Source organism: Anabrus simplex, chromosome 1 (genome assembly GCF_040414725.1).
Source record: "Anabrus simplex isolate iqAnaSimp1 chromosome 1, ASM4041472v1, whole genome shotgun sequence".
In the NCBI taxonomy this organism is placed as follows: domain Eukaryota; kingdom Metazoa; phylum Arthropoda; class Insecta; order Orthoptera; family Tettigoniidae; genus Anabrus; species Anabrus simplex.
This window is the reverse complement of record NC_090265.1, coordinates 1236331842-1236344577: the sequence shown is the minus strand read 5'-3', so window position 1 is coordinate 1236344577 and position 12736 is coordinate 1236331842. Positions and strand designations below refer to the sequence as shown.

The 12736-nt window shown below is 37.1% G+C and overlaps 1 protein-coding gene across 1 annotated transcript in view; it reads right to left on the bottom strand.

Annotated features, from left to right (window-relative positions):
* The window catches only part of LOC136858228 (NFX1-type zinc finger-containing protein 1), a 161445-nt gene that overhangs the window by 85172 nt on the left and 63537 nt on the right, over positions 1 to 12736 (bottom strand). The window contains exon 7 of the mRNA XM_067137614.2: positions 11817 to 11960. Within this exon, the coding sequence (XP_066993715.2) occupies positions 11817 to 11960 (144 nt within the window). The remainder of the gene's footprint in view (positions 1 to 11816; positions 11961 to 12736) is intronic.

Genomic DNA, 12736 nt, shown 5'->3' with positions numbered 1-12736 from the left:
GTATTTTGTGTGGAAGTGATAACATGAAGTTCATTGCACTGGTGTACGCATAACCACGACAGTTCCTTATAATAAGGAGACATATGAGTATCATCATCCCCTGTGAACCAAGTGACCTTGCCGTGGTGGGGAGGCTTGCGTGTTCCAGTGGAGCAGATAGCCAATCAGTAGGTGCAACCATATTGGATGGGTACCTGTCGAGAGACCAGACTAACAAATGGTCCATCAAAAGTGGGGTAGCAGCCTTTCAGAAGCTGCATTGTGGCAGTCTGGATGATTGACTGATATGGCCTTGTAAATAATATATAACATGGCTTAGCTGTGTTGATACTGCTGCATGTTTGAAAGCAACAGGAAACTACAGCCCTAACAAACTCCCGAGGACATGCAGTTCTCTCCATACGATTGATGTACTGATGATGGCTTCCTCCTGGGTAAAATATTCCAGAGGTAAAATAGTCTCCCATTTTAATCTCCAGGTGGGGACTACACAGGAGGGGGCAATCATCAGGAAGAAGAATACAGACACATTCTGCAAGTTGGAGAGTGGAATGTTACAAGTTTGAATCATTGTGGTAGGTGAGAGAATACGAAAAGTGGAAATGGATAGACTTAAGTTAGATGTAGTTGGTATAAGTGAAGCACGTTGGTGGAATAAACAGGATGTTTGGTCAGACAACTATAGAATTATCAACACAAACTCAAACATGGGAAATGCAGGAGTTGGTTTAATAGGGTAGCAAGTAAGCTGCTATGACCAGCATAACGAAAACATTATTGTTGTCATGATAAGACACCAAGCCAATGCCCACCAAAATAGCTGAAGTCTACATGCCTACTAGTTCAGCAGATGAGGAAGAAATCAAAAGAATATATGAAGAGATAGAAGATTTAATACAGTATGTAAAGGAGACGAGAATCTAGTTGTGATGGGATGCTGGAATGCATTGGTAGGCCAAAGAAAATAAAGTAATGCCATAGCAGAATTCATACTTGGACAAAGGAATGAAAGAGGAAGTCAGCTGGTTGAATTCTGCACCAACCATAATTTAGTTCTTGCTAATACTTGGCTCAAACACCACAAACAATGGCTGTACATATGGATGAGAGCTGAAGACACATGAAGGTATCAAATAGACTTCATTATGATTAGGCAGAGATTCAAAAACCAGGCATTGGACTGTAGACCTTTCCAGGAGCAGATGGGCTCTAACCACAAATTAGTGGTAATGAAATGCCATCTGAAGTTGAAGAAATTGAAGGAAGAAAGGAATGCAAGAAGATGGGATCTAGATAAGTTGAGAGAAAAGAGTGTGTTGGACTGTTTCAAGGAGCATGCTGCACAAGGACTAGACAAAAAGACTGAAAGAAACACAATAGATGAAGAGAGAACAGTAATGAAGAATGATATCAGTAGGTCTGCTGAAGACAAATTAAGAACTGGAATTGATGACATATCCTCAGAATTACCAGCATGGCAAGGTTTTATTCTACTTAGTTTGTAAGATGTATGATACAGGAGAAGAGCCATCCAATTTTAGTCAATGTTGTTATACTTATTCTCATTCTTAAGAAAGCCGGTGCTGATGAGTGTGAAAACTAACACACCATTAGTTTCATATCTCACGCTTGCAAAAATTCACAAAGTAACTCTTAATATTTACAGAAGAATGGAAAGAAAAGTTGAAACTGAATTAAGAGAAAATCAGTTTGGCTTCAGAAGAAGTGTAAGAACACATGAAGCAATCGTGACATTACGTCTGATCTTGGAGGATCAAATTAAGAAAAACAAGCCCACATACATGGCATTCATAGACCTAGAAAAGGCATTCGATAATGCTTAGAGCAAGCTGCTTGAAATTCTGAAGTTGATCAGGATCAGATACCAAGAAAGAAGAATTGTATACAATCTGTACAAATATCAGTCTACAGTGATTACCTATAGAATTGAAGTCAATGAAAAAGAAGCTGCAATCCAGAAAGGGGTAAGGTAGGGCTGTAGTTTGTTCCATCTTCTTTTCAATGTTTATACAGAACACACAGTAAATTAAATGAAAGAGGAAGTTGCAAAAGGAATCACAATCTAAGGAGAGGAAATCAAAATCCTGAGATGTGCCGATGATATTGTTATTTTTATCTGAGTCTGCTGAAGACTTGGAGAAATTGCTGAATGGTATGGACAGAGTCTTGGTGAAGGAGTACAAGATGAAAATAAATCCAAAACAAAGGGGTAATGGAGTGGTCGAATAAAATCTGGTAATACTAGAATTATTAGATTAGGAAATGGAAGTCTTAAAGGAAGTAGATGAATACTGTTCCTCAGGTAATAAAATAACTAATGATGGCAGAAGTAAGGAGGATATAAAATGGAGAGTAGCACAAGCAAGGAAGGCCTTCTTAAGAAAAAAAGAATATGCTCACTACAATGGTATAGTAAGATGTTTTTGAAGACTTTTGTCTGGAGCATATGGAAGTGAAACAAAGATGATAACTAGCTTAGAAAAGAAGAGAATAGAAGCTTTTGAAACGTGATATTACAGCAGAATGCTGAAGGCAAGAAGGATAGATTGAATCACAAATTAAGAGTTACTGAAACTGAATTGGTGAGAGAACATTTTGACCAGAAAATTTGACCAGAAGAAGAGATGAAATGAAATGTCGTATGGCTTTTAGTGCCAGGATATCCCAGGGCGGGTTCGGCTAGCCAGGTGCAGGTCTTTATTTGACTCCCGTAGGCAACCTGCGCGTTGTGATGAGGATGAAATGATGATGAAGACAACACATACACACCCAGCCCCCGTGCCATTGGAATTAACCAATTAAGTTTAAAATCCCTGACCCGGCCAGGAATCGAACCCGGGACTCTCTGAACTGAAGGCCAGTACGCTGACCGTTTAGCCAACAAGTCAGACAGAAGAAGAGATAGAATGATAGGACACATCTTAAGACAAACCAGGACTTGTTCAGTTGGTTTTTTAGAGAAGTGCAGGCAGTAACTTTTGTTTGCTTTATGTTGCACCGATACAGATAGGTCTTATGGCGACGATGCGATAGGAAAGGCCTAGCAATGGGAAGGAAGCAGCTGTGGCCTTAAAGTACAGCCCCAGGATTTGCCTGGTGTGAAAATGGAGAACCACAGGAAACCATCTTCAGGGCTGCCGGCAGTGGGGTTAGAACCCACTATCTCCCGTACGTGAGCTCACAGCTGCGCGCTCCTAACCGCACGGCCAACTCACCCAGTAGTTATACTTTAAGTTGAACCGATTAAAGGTCAAACATTTCTAAGGTAACTGTAATTGAGCCCAATTACTATTTTCTTATAGTTTTTCCATCACTGTATGTATGTATGTATGTATGTATGTATGTATGTATGTATGTATGTATGTATGTATGTATGTATCTAGAACTTGTTCAAATGGAGTCTTATCCCTAAAGATGCTCTTTATACTTGTCCTCTTTTGGGAAACAAGGACATCATCATCTTAAAACAAGGAATTTTTATTTTATTGTTTTGTGTCCACCCCTTAGTCCCAGTTCTTGATATGGAGTTGGAGATGAGAAGAGCTGAATTTATATGACTCTCTTTTACAGCTGGATGCACTTTTTGATGCCAACCTTAGCTGAGCAGCTAGTGAAGATAAAATTAATGATTGTATAAGGAGGTGAAAGGAACTGGGGGGGGGTTAGAACCCATACGTCTCCCAAATGCAAAGCTTCAGTCCATAGACCCTTAGCATGTTAACATGTGCAGCTACCCCACTCTGTTCTATCTTTGACAAGAATGATTGTGGAATATTTGGCAATTACTGTAGTACAGTGAAATCTCGATATAACGATACCATGCAGACAGAGAAATATATTATTGTAGGAGGAGTTATTGTTTATTAAAAAAAAAGAATTTAGAATAGAACGTTCTCATATCAGTTGGTGTACACAACATCTGAAAATTGAATTACATTAACTACCTACTACATATAATTTAATTCCCACTAATGAGGTTTGCAACAAGAGAAATACACAAAAAATATAAAATGACTGACGTGTGTCTGCAGAGTTCATTCACATTGACCACAAAATTTTAATTGCTCACATATAATTGTTCACACTATCCAGCACTCCAGTACTGTTAAACTATCACAGTTAAAGAAATCTGAAAAGACAATCCGTTTCGCATTCCTCCTCATGGACAAAGAAACACACAAAGACCAAATTGTGTCGAGATTCACTGCTACAGTTACAACCGCCCTTCGAATATACGACAATTTGTCAAAACAACAACAACAACAACAACAACAATAATAATAATAATAATAATAATAATAATAATAATAATCAATATAAAACTTGCGGGCTATTTGTAGGAAGAGACTCAGAAAAACTTGACTGTTCTACAAAAATACGTATGATAGTCTTGTTGCAGTGTGGTTTCGTGATGATAAACTTAAGAATATGTTCTCAGAGCTTGTGGAATCTATGCCAAATAATGTGAAGCAACTTATAAAATAGAAATGAGGATGTATTAGCTATTAGCAAAGACTGGTAGATGAAAGAGTGCAAAAATAGAAAATGTGTATGTTGTCATGTTACAATTAATTTGCATGGGACTGTAACATATATTCGCTATCGGGGCTTCAGTTGCTATATTTTATTAACCATGGAGCTTCAGCTATACCTGGATTTCTTATTCTAGGTTACTCCTGCCACCCTACCATTTCAGTCTTTTTCCTACCAATTTCTTTTCTTCAATGAAAGTGAGCCAGTCTGTGCTGCTCTTCACAGGTTCCTTCTAAATTTGATGGTCACCTTCATTATCTTCCTCATCAATAGGGCTGATGACCATGCAAATATGCACCTTATGAATTCAATTATAACAATCATCAACAATTAACAGTTATATTGACAAATAACCAATATTTTCATGTCATTGGACTTTGCACTGAAAATCTAAATTCATGAAGATCTCCATTGTAACAGCCGGTGCGGTAAAAATGTACAAGACATAACCAATCAGAACTTATAGTTTCTTTAACTTTTATTATGTACAGTTTTTAGATAGAACTATATTTTCAGAAACATTTTAAAGTTTGTGAAAAATACAAAAATTGCAAATATCTCTGTATTTATCACAAGATTACAAGATTGCAAATTATATTTTGCGCAACATTTATTATTATCTACAGTTTTTCAGTGCATATAATATTAACAGAGAAATCAGACATTTCCTGTGTTATCCCCGAACTTAAATCCAAAGTTCTGAGAAGTTTGGTTAAACCATTTTCTCATGATGTTGCCACAAGCAGACAAAAATTGAATCGAAGCTTCCTTCAACTTTTGTGTACTTAATTTGAGATACAAATGAAGAGGTAAAAATTTGAAGTATACAGATGGAATTAACTTTTTACTTACATGGAAGATTAAACTCCATCCCAATGGCACTACAGCCCTTGAAGAGCCTTGGCCTACCAAGCCAACGCTGCTCAGCCCGAAGGCCTGCAGATTGCGAGGTGACGTGTGGTCAGCGCGACAAATCCTCTCGGCCGTTATTCACGGCTTTCTAGACCGGGGCCGTTATCTCACCGTCAGATAACTCCTAAATTCTAATCACGTAGGCTGAGTGAACATCGAACCAGCCCTCAGGTCCAGGTAAAAATCCCTGACCTGGCCAGGAATCAAACCCGGGGCCTCCGGGTAAGAGGCAGGCATGCTACCCCTACACCACGGAGCCGGCACATAGTAGATAACATCTATTGAATTAATTATGTGCATTTGCTCATCCTCAATTGAATTATCTTGCAAATGTTCATTTATTCCTATAAACCTCTAGCAAGTTCTCAAAATATAATATACGGCATCTTACATCTGCACTAATTGGCTTGTCATACTCATACCTTGGCCTACCCCCACCGTTCTTACTGCCTACACTTCTTTAAAAACCAACTGAATAAGTTCTGGTTGTCTCTCTTCTCATTAAATTTAGCCACATCATCCTACTCTCCTGAATTCACTTCAGTATCTCTTCATTCGTGATTCAATCTACCCATCTTGCCTTCAGACTCTTCTGCAATACCACATTTCAAAAGCTTATATTCTCTTCTTCCTGAGATAGTCCCCGTTTCACTTCCATACATTGCCACGCCCCAGACAAAAGTCTTCAAAAACATCTTTCTAATTGCTAAATCAACGTTCAAAGTGAGCATATTTCTTTCCTTAAGAAAGGTCTTCCTTGCTTGTGTTAGTCTACATTTTATGTCCTCCTTGCTTCTGCCATCATTAGTTACTTTATCACCCAAGTAACAATATTCACCTACTTCCTTTTTCATTCCTAATTTAATAGTTCCCAGCATCACCAGACTTCATTCGTCTGCACTCCATTACTTTTGTTTTGAATTTCTTTTCATCTTGTACTCTGTGGGTAATCAAGAATTCTTGGAAATTTTGAGGTTAGTGAAAAAATAATTAAAATAGGTTTAGTTGATAAAGATTAGTAACAATTTTGAAATTTTCTGAAATTTAAAAATTTTTAAATAAAGCCTTTATTTAAGATTGTTCTTGGAATAGTTAATAGTTTTTAGTAAGAAAATTTGGTCAGTTACAATAGTTATATATATATATATATATATATATATATACATACATTTATATAATATTAATTACATATAGAAAAGGTACATTAATTAATAATAACTTATTGATATACAACCCCCCGATAATGTTAATAACAAATATACTTGAGAGAGAAAAAGAGGATCTTATAGATATTTCTAGCATTGTAGGGGGTATATATCTACATCCGTATTTGAATTGTAATCACAATATAAATATTTGTCGTAATCTTCCACCTTTTAATACTATAATATGCAATAATCTAAATTACATTATCTAGGGACTAGTTTCGGCTGGGGCTGGCCATCTTCAGCTTTAATGTAAAACATCTAATAACTAAACAAATGTACATGCACACAATTGACATAAAACAAATGAAACAAATATATACAAATTGACATTAAAAACTGGGATGAAATGAAAAGTAAATTTGAAAGTAACTAGGTTCTAAATTCTTGCATCTTGAGTATGTTCATCATCGAGACTCTTTCATGTATTAATATTCACAGAAGTGTTAGTTCTAACACTGCCAATCATTACTAATTCAATTGTAAACGGGAGCTGGTAAATGTTGATCCCATAGTCAATCACCAAATCTACTTGAGTGGTGTTAGCCGTATGCAAGTCATTGGACGCCGCTGTAAATAACCACCAGCTGATGTAGAACTGCTAGATGGTGTTTCAACATCAATCAACTTAATAAAATGAGATGCTCTAGTGGTGCTTGCTAAATCATGCTGAGATGATGTTGGACATTGTGTCAAGACTGCACATGAAGATGTGGTTAAAACAGATATGTGTCTGGTATAAAATTTGCAATTCATTGCGGTGCCCATGAAGTTAACCTGAATAAATTAGATAAAATTAAATTAATGAATTGAAGGAGAGAATGTGTTAGTTAGATGGCATAGGTTATATGAGACTTGCCTCTAAATATGGCATGTGGTGTTTGGTCTATTGTTGTCTGTGTTGCAGACTAACTTGTGAGATTCAAATGAAAAGGAAGGGGCAGGCAAGGAGGGAGAGGCGGGGCAAGGGGTGAGGTCGAGGAGAGAGGGAGGGAAAGGGGGGAATTAAGGCTGGGCTGAAGGATGTGGGAAAAAGGATGGTAGCTGAGGAAAGGTGCTGTGAATATTATGAAAAACTGAATTATGACTTGTTGGTTTGACGTTTCTGAAAACGGGAATTAGAAGGTCAAAAAGGATATTTGGCTTTTCTGAAATTTCAATGAAGATTATGAATTGGGTTGAAATATTGATCTAAATGTATGAAGCAGCTTTCGGTAATGTTAAGGAGAAGTCCTTTGTTGGTGATTTTGAGAATTTCCATATCTTGTTTTATGTCTGTCAATTTGTGATTATAGTCATGCATATGCTGTCCTACAGCTGAAAATTTATTGTATTTCAGGGCATTGATGTGTTCAGAGTACCTTATATTAAAATTCCTCCCGGTCTGTCCGACGTAAAAAGAATTACAACTGTTGCAAATGATCCTGTATACTCCTGATTTTGAATAACTATTGAACTTGTTTATGGATGTGGCATTATGTAAGACCTGTGCATTCTTATTGTTTGTTTTGAAAACTACTTTTACATCGTGCCTTTTAAAAATGTTGCTGACTTTGTAGATTTGTTCGTTGAAGGTAAAGATAGAAAGGGAGGAGTTGTTTTTTCAAGGTGGTAGAAGGGTGGTATTTATATTTATTGATTATTTTTTCTATAAAGAAACTGTTGTATCCATTGGATTTAGCTATATTATGAATAGTGTTCAACTCATTTTTGAGGTCTCTTTTAGACAGTGTTCCAATGTCTGCCAAATTATTGCACAGTATTAAGTTGTTTCTTTTGCAGGTGTAATACTGATACCATATGTTTTCTCTTTCAGGTAGTGTAGTTTATAAATTTATTTACTCAAAGTTAGATTCAGCAGACTGAAGAGCGTAACAGTTACAAATTAACTGAGTCGAAACTGAAAAGAGATGGCTTCAGATATTACAAACTTTTAATCATTCATCAATCATGTCTAGTATCACCCGAGTTATTCATTGATTCTTAGTTTATCTTTCCTTTCTTCCTAACCTTTCTTCAGCAGTCCCACTGACCTCATTCCTAATGACTGCCCATCCTTCCTCTATTGCGTTTCCTTAAGCCTTTACATTTAGCCACTGAGCAATATGTTCCTTGAAACAATCCCTCACACACTCTTTCTTTCAACTTGTCAAGATCCCATTTCATTGCATTCCTTCCTTTCTTCAATTTATTTAACTTCAGATGGTATTTCATGACCACTAATGTGTGGTCAGAGTCCATGCCTGCTCCTGGGAAAGTCTTACAATCAAACACCTGACTCTGCCTAATTCATACTGAAGTCTATTTGATACCTTCAAGCATCTCCAGGTCTCGTCCATACATACAGCTATCGTCTGGAGTGTCTGAACCAAGTGTTAGTGAGGACTAAATTATGATCGGTGAAGAATTCAACCAGACAACTTCCTCTCTCATTCCTTTGTCCCAGTCTGAATTCTCCTACTGCTTCACCTTTTCTTCCTTGGCCTACCACTACATTCCATTCTCCCTTCACAATTAGATCCTCATCCAGTGTTGCCAACTTATATTTTCAAGATCCGCTAAATACTACTAAAAATCTGCTAAAATTCCGCCAAGAAATACGATCTCAAAAAATGGGCAGTAATAATAATAATAATAATAATAATAATAATAATAATAATAATAATAATAATCTGAGGAAAAATATCAGTCCCTGAAAAACAGAAGATGGATATAGACTGAGGTCATGCAAAGTGACAGAAGAGCTTTCCAACATTGCAGCAGACATCCACAAAAGACGTCTGAAATTTTATGGGCACGTCCGCAGACTGCCAGCAAGTAGACTGACACCAAGATTTTCACCTACATAGAACATCTAAAAAATATTCCATGGGTACTGGAAGTGAAGAAGGATCTGGAAAAAGCCCAGATGAACTCAAATGACACCATGAACAGAAACCTCTATAGGAAAAAATTTAATGAATGGAAAGAGCAACCAGAGAACGAAGTGAAAAAGAAGACTGGAGCAAAGTGGACAGAAGAACAAAAAAGGATCCACAGAGAAAGGATGAGAGTTGTTTGGCAACTCAGAAAACAGAATCGTTAGAGCTTTGCGTGATCCATTGTGTCCATACGCAAGTAGTAGTAGTAGTAGTAGTAGTAGTAGTAGTAGTAGTAGTAGCAGTAGTAGTAGTAGTAGCAGTAGCAGTAAATGTCTGTACTCACCTGATCTGTGAGTTCCACTGGGATTAACCTCCTCCCTGTGAGCCGGCGAGCTAAAACTTGTAGGCGTTTTACTGCTGGGTGCAAACTAGGTGAATCTCCTACCTCAAGCGCCACGCACAGAACAGGTCAGTTCATTAAACGGTCTTCCTTCATAGCATAAATATAAATACTACTCTCTCACAGTTTCATTATCTGTCATCATTTTTGTCAACTAAGAAATAAGTACCCTTTCCCCACGCATTACAAATTTATGATACCACGATCTCATAACATCGAATCCAAGTAACATGTTTTCCTCATGTGACTGCAAGCTCTTGACAAAAAATACGGAATAGCTCAGAGACAGACTGGAGTACATTTTTTTAAAAGTAAAATGGATAAAACGCTAAATTCCGCTATAATAAATCTAGAATTCTGCCAAAAAATCCGCTGTCCGCTAAATGGTATATTTCTCCACTGACAGTCTTCTAATTCCGCCAAATTTAGCGGAAAATCCGCTAAGTTGGCAACACTGTTCTTATCACCTTTTACATAGTGTACGAGTATTAATCTTCTATCTCTTCATACATTGTTTCAATTTCTTCACCTACTGAACTAGTGGGCATATAGACCTGCATTATTGTGGTAGGCATTGGCTTAGTATATCATGATAACAGTACAGTAATTCTTCCACTATGCTGGTCATAGTAGCTCACCCGCTGCCCTATTTTCTTACTGAAAGTATTGCTCTTTCCGGCAATGTACTTCATTTCTAACAACTACATCTAACTTTAATCTATCCATTTCCCTTTTCATATTCACTAACCTACCACTATGATTCAAACTTTAACATTCCATGCTCCAACTAGCAGAAGTCAGTATCCACCTTCCTGATGACTGCCCCCTCTCCTGTAGTCCCCACTCGAGAGATCCGAATGGGGACTACTTTTCCTCTGAAATATTTTACTGAGGATGAAGCCGTTATCAGTATGTAATTCATTCACACAAAGAGAGGTGCATGTCCTCGGGAGTTAGTTATGGCTGTAGTTTCCCATTGCTTTCAGCCATGTAGCGGTACCAGCATAGCTAAGCCACCTTAAGTATAATTACAAGGCCATATCAGTCAATCATCCAGACTGCCACCCTTGCAACTTCCAAAATGCTGCTACCTAAATTTTGATGAATAATTCATTAGTCTGGTCTCTTGACAGGTACCCATCCGTTATGGTTGCACCTATGGCTCAGCAATGTGATCACCGAGACGCACAAGCCTCCTCACCACAGCAAGTTCACATGATCCGCAGGGGAGGGCCTCCATCATGTCTCAAAAACGAAGTGGAAAACGCACTTTCTATTTATCAGTACATATGGTTATATAATCACCAAACACAAAGAAACAAAATTTTGACTTCACTCACTTTACCGAGACAGATTAAGGAAGGACGTACTGTATTTCATACACTGTACTTTGATCTTTGACAGAATCTAGGCAAGTTATTCACTCCTCTACAGATGAGCGTTTCTCTGCAGTTGTGGCATCCTCTTAGTAAAAAAATGAAATCGTCCTGCCTGTCACTGGTAATTCTAGTCATTACCAAGGACGTACCCATGACCTCATCAGAAGGGCCTAAATTAAAATAATATAAACACTGGGTGTTGCGGCCAAAGTGGTCTTGTGTGACGGAGCTCCAAGAATACTCATTCAAATCCCCCTAAGTTTTCTTCAAATCCAACAACAAAGGTAAAATTCTGATCTTAAATACAAGACACAGTAGAATAAATAAAAATAATAAACAGTATAATATTTGCCAACTTACCTCATCTGCCCATTCAAATCCTGCACAAGTTTTCCTTACATCCAACAACAAAGGTAAAATTCTGATCTTAAATATGAGAGCCAGTAGAATAAAAGATAAAAAATAAAAATAAAAATAAAAAACAGTATAACATTTGCCAACTTACCTCAGATGTATGGCACTGTTCATTACATTTATGGCCACATGGCAAAATTTTCAAGCATTTTGAAGGGCAAGTCACATTTTTCATATCAGTGCAACATCTCACAGTAATAATATGGCCACAGGAAGCTTTTTTCTGAACATCCTCCTAAAACAGTAACAAACAAATAACTCATTCCAATTAATTATAAGTTATAAGAGTAATATCAATATCAGTTGATATTATCAATCGATAAGGTCAGTTTCCTTAACCTGGCCTTACTTAGAAAAACTCTTTAAAACACTTTAGCTAGGTTAGAATGGTTTCAGTTTAATGAATGGATAAGGGGATAAAAACATGTGAAAATGAACCAAAATTGTCAATTCTATTGACGTTCACTGGTTCAAGTTAGCACTGTTTACAATAACATATTCTGTATTCATCAAACTTCTACCAAGCAAAGTAAATTGTGGTTCATAAAATCATAATATTCTCTTAAATCTTTTATTTTTACACGTTACATACATTATAAATGATTGAGGATTCATACTAGTTTCAGTTAACCTAAAAAATTGTGAGGTGAGCATATGGAAAAGTCACAATGCGAATTTAACATTGGCAACTTAAGGTATGGTTTCTTTAAATGAAGATACTGCATTGTCTTCTTGCACCAAAATATGAAATAACCAGCTTGTGCATCAAGATAATGTATGGTTACAATTATAGATGTGTACTGGGCTGTACTGCCTGCTCAGGAGCCCAGTCATAGTGCTGCGATTTGTTTCTTCATGCTGACAAGTGCGTCACACAAAACAAAAATAACATCACGTGGAGAGTTTTGTCAGGTTTACATGAGGAAATAATTTCTTTTCTGTCAGTGGGTCTTACAAAAAAAAATTGTGACTGAACTTTTGCTCTCATGAAAATTGTGACTGAACTTCTGC